The following is a 19854-nucleotide window of genomic DNA, read 5'->3' as shown; positions in this document are numbered from 1 at the left end:
GCATATGTGTGTGTGTGTGTGTGTGTGTGTGTGTGTGTGAAGTGGTGTGTGTGCTGTATGAATAAAACATGTGCATGTGCTATGCAGATATTACTTACAGTAAGTATTACTTAACCTTTGGGGAAAAAAACCCTGAAGAGGGAGGGAGAAAACTTTTTTTTTTATCATCAGTTTATGCTACCTGAATATTTTTTGTTTTGTTTTTTGTTTCCTTTTAATTTATAAACAGTCTGTATGAATATTAAAAATTAATTCTGCTCAGAAGGTTTTTCCCAAGTGTGTTCAAAGTTGTGACATTTAGGCTGCATGGCATCACCCCGACTATTGTGATTTCACAGACAGTGTGCTGACCCTGTCCAGAGGGCTTCAGCACACAGCGGAGGTGTTTGAGGAGCTGATAGAGATGTACAGACAGAAGCGCTACACCCAGGGCTACAGGATGATCAATGATGTCAAGCTGCTCTTTGAACGCATCTTCATCACACACTCTAAAGGGTCAGTCACACTAACATAGTGCAGAAGAAATTGCTCAGTTCCCTGTTTTGGCTTATGCACATGTGTGTGTGTGTGTGTGCATGAACACATTTTTAAAAAAAAGACTTTATTCATTTTTCAGCATACATTAAGAAAAGAAAAACAAAACATTAAAAGAGACACATACACATAGCGAAAACAAAAGTGGAGATTTTGGGGAAAAAAACAACAAAAAAACAAACAACACAAACTACCCTAAAACTTTGAATGATTTAAAAAACAAAACAAAAACATACCCCAAAACATAGACTTTGACTCATAACATCAAATAGTTTAATTTAAAAAAAAGAATAGATAAACAAAATGCTTGTCATTATGAGGTAACCCAGTCATCATAACCATTGTCTGCAACAAAACGTCTACATTTAATCAGCTTTTTCTGCAACAAAAGACAAGACTAACAGAGCTGACAGGAAGGAGAAAAGCTGCATGCGCAATTAGAATGGTCTATCTTTGGTTGATTTTTTAAAGTGTTTTCTGAAAATTATGCTATTTCTTTTAATATTGGGAGATGATAACAGTGGATTATGGTGCTTTGTTACCATGTGTAGCAGGGTGATAAGGAATACTGGGAAGGTGGGAGATAGCACAATAAGTACAAGTCAAGGGTTGCCTGCCAGGTCTGACCATCTGGCTTTAGGGAAGTTTTGAGAAGAATGCACTGGAAGTTTGTTTGTTTTAAAAACATTGTATGAGGTGCTTAGCAAATATATCTGTATCAAATATTCTAAGCCATGAAAAACCAAGCAGTTGTTCATCTAATTGTAAATGATTTAACATGAGTGTCAACAACCTGGTAAGATATGGCATTCCCAAAAAGTGTTAGTCTGATAAAAAAAACAACAACCAAAAAACAAACCAGCCTTGAGCCAAGATTCCTATTTTCATCTGAATGGTTATGGCAGACTGAAAGCAAGGGGAAACTGAACAAGGTGTGTTGGTTGTAACTGGCCACAGTTGTTACAGGCAGCCTGGGCCATGAGCAGTAAGGCACACTGCCTGTCTGTCTTGTACAGCTGGTGATACACAGTTCAGTCAGACAGCACACATATCACTGACTGCTGGAAATGTCTGGTCCACACAGCTCCTCACAGATTTTTGTCGACAGCAAAGGGAAAATGGAGAGACATAATTGGCCTCGTGAAATTGGTTTGCAAGGCAGCGAAGAAGGCAGCAACAATCATGAACTGAGCTGAATGACGGTTTTTTGTTGGCAGTAAGTTTGGGATCAAATGTATATACTAATAAATAATGTACATTTTTTAGCACCCTTTCTTTCTAACAGCTCAAGGTGAATCATTCATGACCACTCTTTCTCAAAACCCCTCTCTCCCCTGCCCTGTCCCCCCAATCTCCCTCTGTCATTCGTCATGCATTCAAAGTCATATCAGTATAGTCCTTTTGAGCACAAGCACACTGATGTCTGAATCCGAATGGGAGACTTCCACAGTGGCTGCATGGGAATGCCTGGTCTGTGGTGGGTTCTGTTTGTCCCTGTTTTCTTCTGCCTTGTCCTCTTCTTCTCCAGACTGGCTTGACGTCTTGCCTCAGAGGTGCTGGCTACTTGGTGGGTGGTGGGGTGCCAGGCAGTTTGGTCAGCAGTTTGGTAGTCCACTGGCAGAGGTTAATGTCACAGGTTGTGAGGGCCATCTTCGCATTTTTTTCACTGCTTCCGGATGCTTTTATGTTGCGGTGACCAGATGACAGTTCATCGCATAGAACAATCTTGGGTAGGTGGTGGTCTTTCATTCTGGAGACGTGTCCTAGCCAGCACAGCTGGGTCTTCAGCATTATGGTCTCAAAGCTGGTGATTTTGGCTTTCCTGAGCACCTGTAATTTCTGACTCTGATGTAGCAGGCTCCAACGCAAGCTCTGTGACATCCAAAGGAAATAGGGGGACAGACTTTGCACAAACAACGCAGATTTGTGCGGACACTGAGAACTACAGACTGTTTTACCAGGCCATGAGAGTAGTGCATGGCTCCACCTTCCAAATGTTGAGTCTCCTTCTAAGCTCAGATGAAAAGAAACTATTGACAAACTAGGACTCCATCTTAGATCTGTGGTCAGAACATTTCCAAAGCCTCTACAGTGCTAGTTGTGTAGGACATGACAGCTATCAGTCTCATTCCACAGCAGGCAATGAAGCACAAACTCAGTGAGCTCCTGATGCTCCAAGAAACCATAGAAGCCATCAGGCTACAGAAAAATGGCTAAATTGCAAGAGTTGACGGTATCCTTCAAGAAATTTGGATCAGTGGCGGCCCATCACCCCACTCCGCCTTTGTTGATCTGATAAAAGCTTTTGACACTGAGTTGAATAATAAATAAACATATTTTTTAAAAAAGCTAAATGAATAAACAACACATTCTCACACGTATGAGCCAGACTTTAATGGGAAAGATGGGAGAGAAGATGATAAAATTGGAGGTGTGTGTTGTGTGACAGGGTTCCTCACCATGTGTTGTACCCCACAGACAGTGACAACACCCTGTCTGTCATCAGCCAGCTGTGTCGGGTAGGTGACCTGGCCCAGGTGTGGGACGCCACCGACAGGTTGACAGAGAGATTGCACCTGGTGCTGACTGAAGCTGTCTCTGCTCTTCGCACCACCAACTGACTGTGGCACCCTCTCACTGCTTTTTGCAGAGAAATGGGCAGGTGGTGAGAGTGAACTCCTCTGGTAATCCTTAGTTTGAGATTTCAGGCTTTTAGTTATTTATTTTTAACACACAAGAGTGGCAAAAGGATACCAGCATCAGTGTTATCACCTCCTCCAGTACACATTTCTTCAGGATCTAAATGCATTATTTTATCACCAGCATTGTAAGATAGAGGAAGCCCTGTTTTATGAGTGCATCCAGATGATGGATAAGTATGAGTCATTTCTTGTCCTCTGCAGTTCTGTGGAAAGTGGGAGAGGTGAGCTGGAGCACTGTTGAAGATTAAGACGTGTCTGTAATATGCTGTCAGCCAGACAGAAAACCTGAAAGGCGTTCTGATGTTTACTTAATCATAATGTCTCTTGGTTGTGTTCTGTGTTCAGAGATGTTCTGAGTGAGCACTCAGAAATATTTTTGATTCTGCAGAAGTTACTTGTTTTACTTTTGTGCTCACTTGGTTGGCTAGGGCTGTTGAACGTTCATGAAATGTTGGACTTATGTCACACAATGCTGAGGTGATGTGTTGGGTTGTCATGTGTTTGGCATTGCCAGTTCAGTGTCTCTGACAGTGCCTTGATACAGGAGGGTGGTGTGTTCTTAGGACTGTGGTTTGGAGGACTGGTTTTTGAAGTGAAGGTTACATGTGGGTGTCAGTTATCATAATTCTTCTAATTCATTGTCATTTTTTGAATGGTGGAAAAGGTGCACAGTGTTTGATTTTTTTTTTATTTTGGAGTGACATTACTGATAGTTCCCATGTCCTATGTTTTGACAAGTTTCATAGGTTTATCATTTAGATTATTTACAGACTTGTGATTGTTTAAATTATTTCAGATCAGAGGCAGAATTAAAAATGTACAGTTGTTTTTTTCAGCAATTGACACACTGGACTTCATGAATGATTTGTATCCTAGTGTTATCTTTGATTCTCTAAACCAGGAGCCTGCTCATGCCATGGCACACTTGAATTGATGGCCTTTGTTGACTACACTGTCAAACAGCCAGCCAGGTAACTGTCTTCAGATCTTCAGTTGAAGGAAACGGAACAAAGTGCCACAGAGGTCAGATGTTTTGAACAGTGTGCTTCACAGATTGTCAGTGTCAACTTATGAACTTTCCAAAGGTCTAGTTTTTTTTTGGAAGATTGTGAACCATGAACATATTTTGAGATTCCCAAAGATCTGTTTTATTGTGGTTTATTTTATGGAACAAAGAAGTCCAAACTTAAAGGATGAGCGTGAAATGTGGTCAGTAAAGGACGTTTGTAGCCCTGAAAGAAATGGTGCAGCAATGATACATTACAAATGAGGTTTTTATGTTCTCTTTTTATTTTTGTTTTATAAGTAACAGATTTTTGTTGTTGTCTGTAACAGTCCTTTGTAACATCCACATTTCACTTTCCCATTTCTTCACTTTATGAGTGTCAGCTGACAGACGCATTTACAATGATGATCATGAATTCATGCAGTCCAGTACCATGTTTGAAAGAAGACCGTTGGTGCTTAATGTCTTGAAACAAAAGAAAGATGTTTTTCAGTTGGCATTGACAGCTAAACTTTGGGGAAAAAAAAGCACATGAGTATGGTGAAGATTGTGTGGTGGATCTCTACTTGATGGTGATGCCATGATCCAAGACATAGGGCACCGTGTTTGTCTTTTTCATGGTAAAATACATGTGTTCTGCCGCATTGTTCATAAAACAATGTCCATTCCTTTATCTCAGTCATCACAAACTTTGCCATTTCCAGCTTGCAACCACCACATAGTGTCAGACACAATGAAGTCCTGTCTCATGTTCCATGTCATTTCCCCTGAATTGTACTTGGCAAGCGGTGTACTGCTTCTAACATTGTTGATTTGGGAATTCTTACATCAGTGCCCCCTTACACACAAACTGCCCCAGTTTTACCACTTGGGTCATAAACACATCAGTTCACCTCCATGATTATCAGTCTAAGCAGCATGTTTCATAAATAAAGGTTTTAGGGAATCTGGGTTGGAGACACTAACTGTCAATTGATTATCAATGGCTCGTGCTCTTTCTTTGAGGTTAAACTTGTCACTGCTCCCTGTCTCTGTCATTCTTTCTTGTGTGATGACCTTTCACCTAGTTTTTGAGGTACTCTTCTACATTTCTTATGACTTCAGACCTTAAATGTAGGCTGCTTGCTGTTGTCCCATCAGCAAGTATGTCAGTTCACTCATTTTCTTCAACATTTGAATGCCCAGGGCAGTACATTCATGTAAATTCTTGCATCTGGATGTCACACATTACCTTATCCCATTCCATTTTCAACTTTTTATGGGACAGCTGTGGTTACAGAATCCAGGACAGTTACTGTCATAGACAGCTGTTGTTACAGACACCAGGACAGTTACTGTCATAGACAGCTGTGGTTACAGACACCAGGACAGTTACTGTCATAGACAGCTGTGGTTACAGACACCAGGACAGTTACTGTCATAGACAGCTGCGGTTACAGATACCAGGACAGTTACTGTCATAGACAGCTGTGGTTACAGATAACAGGACAGTTACTGTCATAGACAGCTGTTGTTACAGACACCAGGACAGTTACTGTCATAGACAGCTGTGGTTACAGACACCAGGACAGTTACTGTCATAGACAGCTGTGGTTACAGATAACAGGACAGTTACTGTCATAGACAGCTGTGGTTACAGAATCCAGGACAGTTACTGTCATAGACAGCTGTGGTTACAGATAACAGGACAGTTACTGTCATAGACAGCTGTTGTTACAGACACCAGGCCAGTTACTGTCATAGACAGCTGTTGTTACAGACACCAGGCCAGTTACTGTCATAGACAGCTGTTGTTACAGACACCAGGACAGTTACTGTCATAGACAGCTGTTGTTACAGACACCAGGACAGTTACTGTCATAGACAGCTGTGGTTACAGACACCAGGACAGTTACTGTCATAGACAGCTGTGGTTACAGATAACAGGACAGTTACTGTCATAGACAGCTGTGGTTACAGATAACAGGACAGTTACTGTCATAGACAGCTGTGGTTACAGACACCAGGACAGTTACTGTCATAGACAGCTGTTGTTACAGACACCAGGATAGTTACTGTCATAGACAGCTGTTGTTACAGACACCAGGACAGTTACTGTCATAGACAGCTGTGGTTACAGATAACAGGACAGTTACTGTCATAGACAGCTGTGGTTACAGAATCCAGGACAGTTACTGTCATAGACAGTGTAGTTACAGACACCAGGACAGTTACTGTCATAGACAGCTGTGGTTACAGACACCAGGACAGTTACTGTCATAGACAGCTGTGGTTACAGATAACAGGACAGTTACTGTCATGGACAGCTGTTGTTACAGACACCAGGACAGTTACTGTCATAGACAGCTGTTGTTACAGACATCAGGACAGTTACTGTCATAGACAGCTGTGGTTACAGATAACAGGACTGTTACTGTCATAGACAGCTGTGGTTACAGATAACAGGACAGTTACTGTCATAGACAGCTGTTGTTACAGACATCAGGACAGTTACTGTCATAGACAGCTGTGGTTACAGATAACAGGACTGTTACTGTCATAGACAGCTGTGGTTACAGATAACAGAACAGTTACTGTCATAGACAGCTGTGGTTACAGACACCAGGACAGTTACTGTCATAGACAGCTGTTGTTACAGACACCAGGATAGTTACTGTCATAGACAGCTGTTGTTACAGACACCAGGACAGTTACTGTCATAGACAGCTGTTGTTACAGATAACAGGACAGTTAGTCATAGACAGCTGTGGTTACAGACACCAGGACAGTTACTGTCATAGACAGCTGTTGTTACAGACACCAGGACAGTTACTGTCATAGACAGCTGTGGTTACAGAATCCAGGACAGTTACTGTCATAGACAGCTGTTGTTACAGACACCAGGACAGTTACTGTCATAGACAGCTGTTGTTACAGATAACAGGACAGTTACTGTCATAGACAGCTGTTGTTACAGACACCAGGACAGTTACTGTCATAGACAGCTGTTGTTACAGATAACAGGACAGTTACTGCTATGGATAGTTGTGGCTACAGATAACAGGACAGCAGAATTACTGCCATGGATAGTTGTGGCTACAGATAACAGGACAGCAGAGTTACTGCTATGGATAGTTGTGGCTACAGATAACAAGACAGCAGAGTTACTGCCATGGATAGTTGTGGCTACAGATAACAGGACAGCAGAGTTACTGCTATGGATAGTTGTGGCTACAGATAACAAGACAGCAGAGTTACTGCCATGGATAGTTGTGGCTACAGATAACAGGACAGCAGAGTTACTGCTATGGATAGTTATGGCTACAGATAACAGGACAGCAGAGTTACTGCTATGGATAGTTGTGGCTACAGATAACAGGACAGCAGAGTTACTGCTATGGATAGTTGTGGCTACAGATAACAAGACAGCAGAGTTACTGCCATGGATAGTTGTGGCTACAGATAACAGGACAGTAGAGTTACTGCCATGGACAGCTGTTGACTCAGATGGATTTTTGGTCCATGTTCATGATAAGATTATTTAAATTTATATTCTGCTTGTGTTGCCAGTTTGAATGCTGTTTCTGTTAAAAAAGAAAGAAAGAGCAAGTTTCATGGACAGTTTTGGAGAGATTTAGTGAAAGTGTTGGTGATGATGCAAAAAGATGAATGTTTATTATTTCAGCAAGTGCTGTGCTTGAAAATTAGTATATATATGAAAATGGCATAACATGGTCAATTCTTTTGAATGTTATAAATAAAAATGTATCCCTTGTATGGAAAGCAATTGTGTATGTATGGTCAAGCTTTTTTTTTCATATTACAATTCTGTAGTCAATAAGCAACAGGGAGTACTTATCTTAAATGTTGTTTTGGTATTGTTTAGTGCCAATAATACATCAGCTGATGTCCTACACAAAGTGTTGCCGTGATGCCTATAAGATGTCCACTTACGTCCTGCATCTATTCCGACATTTCATTTAATCAGATGTGGTTCAGTGAAAATAAACAGACTCTGAATGGTTAGTTTGATGTATCAGGATTATAAAAAAAATACTTTTTAAATGAGCATATGTCAGGTGGTAAACCACCTTCTTGTTAATGATTTGCTAACTGGACCACATAGAGCACCACATGGAAAGGAGCTTCCTTCATATGAAAAACAGACATTGAAAACTTTGTACAGCAAGAAATGTGGTCCCTCTCACTGTATTTACACAATTTTGCAAACTGTGCTTATGATTATGGATAGGTATAACGATGAAGGTAGAGCTCTCTTGTCTGGTGATTTGTTTGAACATGAAGGTGAATGACAATGATCTGTCATAATTATTTGATGATTTGTTTGAACATGCAGGTGAATGATAATGACAGTGACAGATAGTGTGTTTGATGCTAGTTCAGTCAGTCCAACTATCCAGACAGACAGCGTTTTATAGGAGGTGACTGTGACTGACAGAGTACATGCAGGGTAGAGTTGGAAGAGGGGGATGAGTGATGTAAGATAGGTTGAATGCCGGTCAGAGGGCATGGAAGGGGGTATGGCCATGGTCATCAGTGAACTACCCCTTCACTCACTACAGCTAAAAACAGACAACAGCCAATAATCCACAATTTACGTGAAACATAGGGTTGAAAGTGCACTGGACATGAAATACATGCTTTACTTTTTCATGCTTTTTGACTGAATCAGATGGCCGACCTGTTTGTAGAGGGGGCAAACTGGTTGCACAGCACACAGTTTAACTGGCCTAGCTGCGGTCTGGAAGGAGTGAGTATCATCAAAGAATTTCTCCCTCTAAAGGAAGCTGTCAGAAAGCTTGACTGTTCAGTTTCTGAGAACATGATCAACTTTTTGTGTTGACTGTACCCACCCACATTTGTCAATGTTGGGAAAATTATTCACTTACATGTCTACACAAGTTGTGATCTGTTTTCATAAACCTATACTTACTTTATTTTCTTCTACTGGTCTAATCTGACAACAAGCAATTTCAGGTTTATTTTGTTTGTTTTCTGTTTGGATGTGATTTTGTGGAGGTGTGCACTTTCAAATGCTTGAACAGATATCTACAATAAAAAAAAAGGGGGAGGAGGGTGGAGGGAGAAAGCCAAGTTTGAGAATCCACATTCATTTTCCTTCACAAAAGACATTACTTCTTGTTTGTATCTCCTATAGTTTTTGTGCTAGAATGAAAAAAAATATATTGCCCCTGAACCCTGACAAGGGAAGAGCACTTTTTTTTAATACAGAATTTTCTGGCACTTAATAGATTAAACCAAGCATATTTTAAGTTAAAAGTCATTGAGATAGCATATTACAGCCAAAGCCAGACAAATCTTGAGGTACCAAAGTGTAACAGAAAAAGAAAAAGCTATGAACTGCTTTTTCATCACCAGCAGCATCTTTTTGCTCAGAACTGACCCAGTGAAATAACTGTCAACTTAATTTTGATGCCACAGGTTGTCTGAAGAAAGAGTAGTGAGATGTGGTAGTGTAGTCTTGATCAAATTTGCTGATTACTTTGTTCTTATCCTGCCTGTTGGTTGAATCTTTCATGTTGTTTTATCTTCTTTGTCCTTTATCATCTTTGTTTGTCCTGTATCCACTTTATTTTTCCTTTCTTCCTGCAGAGGGAATGTGCAATGTAGGAGTTTTGTGAATACATGTTGGAATGTTGTAATGAATCACTATGTTCCGAGTTCTGTATGGCCATATTGCTTTATTGGTCATAACCCATGTCTCAGTTTTGTTGCAAGCAGTGTGGGGGTAATAGGCACTGTCACGATTTGTGTGTGTGTGTATGTGTGTGTGTGTGTGAGAGAGAGAGAGAGAGCGAGAGAGATGTATTCCTGGAGATTGATGAGTTATTGCTCTCCAGTAATGTGAAAAACTTTTTCTTTTATCAAAATTGTGCATTCCCATATGAATATGATTGACACAGTTGTAATGTGCATTATAATAAAAAAAAAAAAATTAAAAAAAAATTCAAATGTTTTTCAGTGTTCATCAGCTTGTTTGTTTGCTGTAAGTGTTGCATGTTCATAGAATAATGTGATAAATATAAACCCACCTTCTATTTTTGATTCTGAATCATTTTATAATTTGACAAGAATGAAGAACAATGTATGTTTTTTCTTCACAGGCATTGAAACAAAGATCTGTGATTGTTTCACCAGCAGTGTTTTTTTCAGATTGGTTTCGTAGAGAAATGAAGTGTGAAAGCCCTGTTTTGGAAAAGGTGCTGTGTGCTGTTGAAGATGTTTTGTGAAGAACGGGAAAGTGGATCCACATGTGAGAAAGGAAAGAATTGTTTGTATCTTAGCAGTTTCCACATGGTGCACTGTGCACATGGGTGCAGTGGTCAAATGGTTGGAGTTCTGGATTCTCGCCTGAGTTTCCCCCGAGTTCGATCCTCATCTCACCTGGTGGAATAGGGCTAGAGATTTTTCTGATCTCCCAGGTCAACATTTGTGCAGACCTATTAGTGCTTGAACCCCCTTTGTGTGTTTATGCATGCAGAGGATCAAATATGCACATTAAAGATACTGTAATCCATGTCAGCATATGGTGGGTTGTGGAAACAAGAACATATCCAGCATGCACACCACCAAAAACAGAGTATGGCTGTCTACAAGCAGGGTTAATAAACAAAAACAGTTATACAATTAAAATGTTATATGTCTGTATGAGTGTGTGTATGTGTGTGCGACTGAAGCCTGACACAGGAAACAAATAATGAGCACCCAATGGAAGCTGTTAGTCATCTCTACCCGGGTAGGCAGCCTGTTGTGCAAATGACTTCTTGTTTGTAAAGTGCTTAAACCATGGTCTCTGACCGAGAATAGGCGCAATATAAGTATCCATATCATATCATCATGCACTTCCGTCATGGAGGACCTAGGGTCACATAGTACAGCCTCTGAGATTATTCTTTAAAAAAAAAAAAAAAAAATTCTTCCCACCTTTCCTATAGGATTTCTGCATGAAAAAATACCTGGCAAAACTTTTCATTTCACTTCAGTTTTACATGGTCACTCCTTGGCGTGAGGTGAATGGAGACTTGAAGTGGAAATCTTTTCTTTTTTTTAACCAGGTAAGTTCCTTGATAGTACATTGTTTGTGCTGTCTAATGATGGTTTTATTGCACTTATGGTTCTGAGTGAAGTAAAGCTGTGAGAACTGCTTTGTTGGTATGACTGTGTGCATGTGCATGCATAATATATGTTTGCCTGCATTTTTTTTTACATGAATGCTTGCATGCTTTTTATCAAGAAAAATGTATGGACATGAACATGTGTCATGGGTGTATACCCATGCTTGTTTGATGTTTGGGAAAATATGAAACACATGTTCAAGTATTGATATTTCAGTATTTAAAACCATCTTTAGTATCTTGCCCAATTCAAAACAATACTTGTGATGTTTCCTAGTATGTATGCATGTTGGTTGTGTCTGACTTAATCACCAGAACAGCAGAGGAGACAACTGCTGTCCACACTGTCAGGCCTGGGATTGGAATTTGATTGTAGTGGAGAGTGTCTTTCCAAAGTTGCATCCCCATTTTTTCGGTCAGGAGGTCTTTAGGACAGTCAGCGTTGAGATGGTCCCCAAAGGCCAACTAGCCCCAAGACTGCAGAAGTGGTGCAGTTTTGCCTCCTAGTTTGAGAGTCATGGGTCTTTACAAAGGACTAAGCTGTAAATAAATTCCCATTGCAGTGGAAAAACCATTATCAATGAACTCTCACATTGCTGTTGGCCCAACGGATGCTTGTGTCATACTCTGATATGAGCTGAGTGTCGAGTACAACATGCAGCCAAAGGGTCTCTCTCTCTCACACACACACACACACACATGTATGAATAAATGTGTGTGTGTGTGTGTGTGTGATCAGTGGATATTCCAGCAGGAAATGTGCCTGTCTGGCCTGTTCCCTGATCACAGCCCTGAGGCATCACTCGGTTGGGTTGACTTTTCTTGCTGGTCAAGACTCAGTACATTCCAGAAGCACCCCCTATAGATTGAGGAACAATGTCTTACAATGAGAAATCACAAGAATACACATTCACTGCTTTTCTTCTTCACCACCATATATTATTACCTTATAATAAAATTTTAAAATGTATTTTCAATGGCTTGTGATTTTTCCAGCCTACTCAAAGTAATGTCTTTGTCTCTCTGTACCATGTATATCAGATTCACACAGAGGTGTCAAACTAGGAAGTTTGTGATACACACTTTTGCTGTCTTTTCCACAGTTTATTTGTCAATCTTGCCTGCATTTCTATACTGAATGCTGTAAAAAAAATTTTTTTTAATCAAATCAGGTGATGGTTGTGACTGTTGTTCTTATTAAAAAAGCTGACTTGTAGCTGGGTTATTTTTTAGGCTTCTCAGATTTGACACCTATTCCAGAGAAAGTGTACTGCTATTGTTTCATTGCCCTTGTTTGTCATGTTTGTGTGTATGAGTAGGGAGTGGGGATAGAGAAATTGTGTTCGTATTGTATTATGCTGTGTTGTGTTGTGTTGTATTACTCTTTGTCGCAACCGATTTCTTTTTTTCTTTTTCTTTTTTTTTAAACATTTTTTAAATTCCATTTTGGTAGGTTGACATTTTACAACAACAGCATCTTAATAGACATTTATAAAGAGGAAAAAAAACAAAGAACAAAAAAACCAACAAAAAACAAACAAACAAACAAACACCATAAATACTTTGATAGAAACAGCCAAGCAGCTGGATTACACACTGGTTGGTTATCATCATGGAGTATTATCATTCATTTCGTAAGATCTTGCACAAGCTGTCAAGGAATACAAACTGTCAAGTATCTTAGAACACGTTTACAGAAAGTGAACACCTCAATCATTTCTTATGAATATCAATAAAAAGAAAATAAATATGGGTGGTTAATTTTCGTTAATCATGAACAGGTTTGTGATTAATAATTTGTAAGGCGTCGCAACCGATTTCTGTGTGTGATTTGTTGGGTTGCTCTTCTCAGGGAGAGCAGATCCTAGAATGAGAGCGCCACCTTTTTTTCTTTTTTCTCTTTTTTTAATTTTATCCTGCCTGAAAGTGAATTTGTTTTCCTACTAAAGTGGATTTTTCTACTGAATTTTGCCAAGGACAATCCTTTTGTTGCCTTGGGTTGTTATATGTGTGCTAAATGCCGCACATGTTAGGACCATGGTTTGTTATCTCATCTTTTTACTATCATCATTTCATTCTCCTTGTCATGTTCATGCAAGTGTGGGTGGGGGAGGGGGTTTTGAGAGTGAATTGACCTTAGCAATTTTGTTAGTTTCATGAGTGTGTTGGGAGGAGAACATTTACATGCAGTGTCCTTGAATTGAGCAATGAATCATCCAGTACTAAGACAAAAAATCCAGAGAAGATTATGGATGTTAAGCTAAACAATGTGCAGGGTTCATTTCCCTATACAGTTTTGATGATGTCTGTCTGTACATAAAATCTGGTGCTGTTTTATGTGATTTTGGGATGTGTGAACACATATTATTGGTTAATGGACATCTCATTCATGCTGAATCATAACGGAGGGGCTGTCTTCTTTCACATGTCTTACATGCAATCTGTAGTATCAGTAAATTTGTATGAATGCCTTGAGTAAAGAATGTTTTTGTCATTTCTTATGTGCTATATATTCTTTGTTTCATCTTCTGTTTTGTCTTCTGGTTTATTTCCTGATGTTAAACACTGAAGAAATGTTTAAGATTTCTTTGACAAAATAAGTGTTGGCCTGAATACTTTTGGAATCGATATTGTAAAGTATGATTGTGCACATTGTACTGAATTAAAAAAAAAAAATCTGCATTTTGATGGTTCATATTTCCCCTGGAGGCTTTTCTCGGTGCTGGCGCCTCATATTTCCCAAACACCCTGAGATGCCCAGTGTATATTTTAACCCAGATCTGAAAAAAAAAAAAAAAAAAAAAAAAAAAATTAAAGAACTGTATAAAATTTTTTAAAGAACTGTTCTCTCAGCAAAACAAAACATTTTTTTTCATATGGAATTTTATTTTTGTACAGTTGTATTGCGATATGCGCACAATGTACTGCTCAAACTGGTCAAGATCTGTACACAGACACATAATCCACCACCACCACTGCACTAGAAAACAAAACTAATGCCTGTTTGAGAAAAAAAAACTTGTCAGTGCACATTGTATATGTATGTGCATGTGTGTGTGATTTGGTCTGCATTGTCAAAATCCAGTCATTTTGAGGATGCATCAAGCATGAAAATGCGATTGTTGCTGAAGTCCTCCTTGGCTTGCATTTCACAAGATAATGATAAAAGGAAAATAAAATACATTACAATTCATACCAAATGACATCCATGAGCAAGTGGCAGTTTCGGCAACATGGCTTACAAGGAAGAACTTTCATGTTCATCTGATCCTGTTCTGATTTATTATTCCGTCTGCAAAATCCTATTTCACATGTTCATTGGACTGCATGTAAACTGTTTATTCTGAAATGCATTTCACTTAGTCAAAACCATTTCAATCTTAAAAAAGTGCTGTTTTGACACTTTGTTTAATGTTATTGTTTAATGTTACTGAAAAATAGTGTGAAAATGTGATCCTGAACCAGACCCTCTGGAAGTGGTGGATTGTTGAAAGGCTTCTCCACCTGAATCGCAGCTCCCCTTAAGTGGTGAAAAACTTGTACCATATGCACTGCTGGATTTTATTAAATAAACATTAGAAAGGAAAAACCATGGGCAGAGAGATGTGGAAAGAGGAAGTGGACACTTGGTTGTGTTTTCAACAGAATGCAGAGGGGAAGAAACCATGTCAGTGAGGACTGCTGAGGAAACAATGCCAGTGTCAGCACAGGACATACTGTAAACTCACTAAAACATTTGATTTGGGACAATCATATTTGAATAATAATACGAGGCAAGGTCATTAAGACTAGCATTGTGATACACAGACATGGAACAAAGTCAGTAGAGAATGATTTAGCAGTCTTTCTGAAGATTCTTTCATGCCAGCCAGAAAAGAAAAGTGCTGAAGGAAAAAGTGCACCTCAGAACCCAGCCACCTGGAGACTTTTTCTGTAACACCAGGCTGAACAGACTGAGCAGAACTTTCCTGTAACACCAGGCTGGACAGACTGAGCAGAACTTTCCTGTAACACCAGGCTGAACAGACTGAGCAGAACTCTCCTGTAACACCAGGCTGGACAGACTGAGCAAAACTTTCCTGTAACACCAGGCTGAACAGACTGAGCAGAACTTTCCTGTAACACCAGGCTGAACAGACTGAACAGAACTTTCCTTAACACCAGGCTGAACAGACTGAGCAGAACTTTCCTGTAACTCCAGGCTGAACAGACTGAATAGAACTTTCCTGTAACACCAGACTGAACAGAACTTTCCTGTAACACCAGACTGAACAGACTGAACAGAACTTTCCTGTAACACCAGGCTGAACAGAACTTTCCTGTAACACCAGGCTGAACAGACTGGGGGGACCTTTCCTGTAACACCAGGCTGAACAGACTGAACAGAACTTTCCTGTAACACCAGGCTGAACAGACCTATCCTGTACCACCAGGCTGAACAGACCTATCCTGTACCACCAGGCTGAACAGACTGAGAGAACAGACTGAGTGGACCTTTCATGTAACACCAGGCTCAACAGACCTTTCCTGTAATACCAGGCTCAACAGACTGAGCAGACCTTTCATGTAACACCAGGCTCAACAGACCTTTCCTGTAACACCAGGCTCAACAGACAGAGAACAGATTGAGTGGACCTTTCATGTAACACCAGGCTCAACAGACCTTTCCTGTAACACCAGGCTCAACAGACTGAGCAGACCTTTCCTGTAATACCAGGCTGAACAGACTGAGAGGACCTTTCCTGTAACATCAGGCTGAACAGACCTTTCCTGTAACACCAGGGTGAACAGACTGAACAACCATTGTTCCAGCAGGGGTTCCTGTAGTACATACATGACAACCAGATGTTACCATACAACCAAGTGCCATACATGACAACCAAATGTTACCATACAACTAAGCGTCATATATGACAACACTGACACATCAATAGGATAAAACTGCATGCCTGAATTGAGCTGACTGGCCAGTCACCTTAACAGACTACATGGACTCACTTCATTTACTATGGAGTTTAATAACAGCCACAGACCTGAGAAACTATTTGCTGTAAGGATAGCCATCTTTAACAGAAATGCAGCAGTATTGAAACATTGTGAAACATACTCTTGGAAACAAACTGAGATAATAATAATAAATATATATAAGAACATATTCTGTTGAATCTTGTGACAGTGGAAAAAATCAAAATGCACATCAGTGCGTTTGTCCATCATCAACCATGTGGCGGCTTCAAATCAAATAACAAAACAATAACTTGCTTTTTTTTTGTTCAGAACAAACACACTCTAACAAACAATTAAGAATAACATTTACTTCCTAATCCCATTCCCGAGGACATATCAGTCATTAAAAATATGTGGCAGCATGTAAACCTCCAAACCACATATACAAACAGAAAATGTTATTTGAATATGAAATTTATTGAACATAATTTAACAAATTAAACAACACTACCTAAAAGCAAATGAGATTGATTTAAATTTAAAAGAAAAAGAAAGGGGCAACACAAGAATGCACAGAGTTAGCTCCAGTGAGAAGGAAAGTGATAAACGACTTGGTGGAGGAAGGACTCAACATCAGTCTGGCAACACACTACTCTCAGTTTTTTTACAAGCAAGTATATTTTTAATGTAATGAATGCTTCTCACATTTCATTTTTTTTATATTTTATATTTTATTTAATGACTGTCTCTATCTTCTTCCTTGAGAATGGACGAATGTAAAAATAAAAATAAAACTGCATTTAATTATAAGATTATCAATTCCAGACCTGGGTATCCTTGTTTACACTTAAAAAAACCAACCCCAACAAACAAAAAAACAACACGCATACAAAAACAAACTATACAGCCTTCTCCTCTAATGGGACAACTTGATAAATTATCACCTTACTATTTTAGTACTAGATAACATCCTGGAAACCTGAAGATTATATCCCTCTTCTCCCCACCCTCATAACACCCCCTTTTTACCCCCACCCCCCCACCCCCCACTGGCCCCCCACAAAAATAAGCCACACCATGACTTGTTAAGTGAGGTCAGCTGTGTGCAGTCATGGCCATGGATGAAGGAGCCAGTGGGTCAGTGTCATGGCCCAACATTCACTGTCACCATGCTGCTGTCATCACTAACCAAATGTCTCAGCCTTATGATTTAACTTATTGTTAAAAAGAAACACACACAACACACACATCTGCTCCATTCTATGTACATGGCTGGCTGTGTTTTAGATTTAAACTGTAAATGATGGCTGCTCATGTGCACCGGCAGCCTGTTTCTACTTGCCAAGACATGGAACTGTGAGTAACTCATAACCACAACTTCTGCAATGGATAAATTAAAATGACAATGTTGCATACCACTGTCTTTTTGATTTTACATGCATGCATTAAAAATACCACTTAAGAAAAGATGCATTCAAATTCAGAAAAAAAAAACAGCCTTAAAGCCACCAAAGTCTGTCATCTCTCATTTTTTGAATGATCTAAATGGTGGAAAACAATGACAATTAACATTTTATTATATTGTGATTTAAACATGCCATCAAACAACAACCAAAAAGAAAAAAAAAGAAAGAAACTAAACAGTTTATCTATAAAGCAAGCACCATAATTTTATTAAGAAAAAATCCATGAACTGTAAAAAAAAAAAAAATCATCCATGAACTGACAACAATCTGATTACACAAGTATTTGTTTTGAAAATTTCCATGCTAAAATCCCCTACAAAGGCAAGCATGTTGATTAACACTATACTGTGCAAATGGTACAGCAAAGAAAATGACACAGCGATAGAAAGCAATCAAAGAAAATCAATACAAGTCACACAATCCAAATAATGATGGAAAGCACAGCACAACTGATCAAAAGAAGCCTAGGGCTCAAAAGTGTTCTACAAAGTGAAGTGGCCAACAACAAAAAATAGGACACAATACAATGTGCTGGACTTGATTGTACTGATGAGTCAAAACTAAGCATGGGTTGGATAGAATGTCCACTCCAACTCCAAATTGCCTTGTTCATATGCTGAGGGTTCTGTACACTATTACATCAATCAGTGCTGTTTGGGGTGAACAAACATGGGTACTACCAAGTAAAAGAAGAAAAATGTGTCCTTACCAAGGGTCGCATGGACAGGATGATGGTTTATTACATTATCCTAACCAGGGGCTATATGGACAGGATGATGGTTTATTACATTATCCTAACCAGGGGCTATATGGACAGGATGATGGTTTATTACATTATCCTAACCAGGGGCTATATGGACAGGATGATGGTTTATTACATTATCCTAACCAGGGGCTATATGGACAGGATGATGGTTTATTACATTATCCTAACCAGGGGCTATATGGACAGGATGATGGTTTATTACATTATCCTAACCAGGGGCTATATGGACAGGATGATGGTTTATTACATTATCCTAACCAGGGGCTATATGGACAGGATGATGGTTTATTACATCATCCTAACCAGGGGCTATATGGACAGGATGATGGTTTATTACATCATCCTAACCAGGGGCTATATGGACAGGATGATGGTTTATTACATTACCCTAACCAGGGGCTATATGGACAGGATGATGGTTTATTACATTATCCTAACCAGGGGCTATATGAACAAGATGATGGTTTATTACATCATCCTGACCACGGGCTATATGGACAGGATGATGGTTTATTACATTATCCGAACCAGGGGCTATATGGACAGGATGATGGTTTATTACATTATCCTAACCAGGGGCTATATGGACAGGATGATGGTTTATTACATTATCCTAACCAGGGGCTATATGAACAGGATGGTGGTTTATTACATTATCCTAACCAGGGGCTATATGGACAGGATGATGGTTTATTACATTATCCTAACCAGGGGCTATATGAACAGGATGAGGGTTTATTACATTATCCTAACCAGGGGCTATATGGACAGGATGATGGTTTATTACATTATCCTAACCAGGGGCTATATGAACAAGATGATGGTTTATTACATCATCCTAACCAGGGGCTATATGGACAGGATGATGGTTTATTACATTATCCGAACCAGGGGCTATATGGACAGGATGATGGTTTATTACATTATCCTAACCAGGGGCTATATGGACAGGATGATGGTTTATTACATTATCCTAACCAGGGGCTATATGAACAGGATGATGGTTTATTACATTATCCTAACCAGGGGCTATATGGACAGGATGATGGTTTATTACATTATCCTAACCAGGGGCTATATGAACAAGATGATGGTTTATTACATCATCCTAACCACGGGCTATATGGACAGGATGATGGTTTATTACATTATCCGAACCAGGGGCTATATGGACAGGATGATGGTTTATTACATTATCCTAACCAGGGGCTATATGAACAAGATGATGGTTTATTACATCATCCTAACCAGGGGCTATATGGACAGGATGATGGTTTATTACATTATCCTAACCAGG

The 19854-nt window shown here is 39.5% G+C and overlaps 1 protein-coding gene across 3 annotated transcripts in view; it reads left to right on the top strand.

The window, feature by feature from the left end:
* LOC143289047 (aminopeptidase NAALADL1-like) overlaps positions 1–14058 on the top strand; it is a 114197-nt gene extending 100139 nt beyond the window's left edge. The window contains exons 12-14 of one of the 3 annotated variants that reach the window (XR_013056178.1): positions 339–495; positions 2984–3218; positions 4138–14058. Coding sequence is in view for 2 of the 3 variants with exons in the window: in XM_076597854.1 (XP_076453969.1) it covers positions 339–495; positions 2984–3155 (329 nt within the window). In the remaining variant the exon portion in view is untranslated. Of the gene's footprint in view, positions 1–338; positions 496–2983 lie in introns of all 3 variants that reach the window. The other 2 variants (XM_076597855.1, XM_076597854.1) reach the window with 2 other exon arrangements.
* The last annotated feature ends 5796 nt before the right edge of the window (positions 14059–19854 follow it).

This window comes from Babylonia areolata, chromosome 13, assembly GCF_041734735.1.
Source record: "Babylonia areolata isolate BAREFJ2019XMU chromosome 13, ASM4173473v1, whole genome shotgun sequence".
Classification (NCBI taxonomy): domain Eukaryota; kingdom Metazoa; phylum Mollusca; class Gastropoda; order Neogastropoda; family Buccinidae; genus Babylonia; species Babylonia areolata.
The sequence above is the reverse complement of the archived record's forward strand: the minus strand, read 5'-3'. Positions and strand labels throughout refer to the sequence as shown.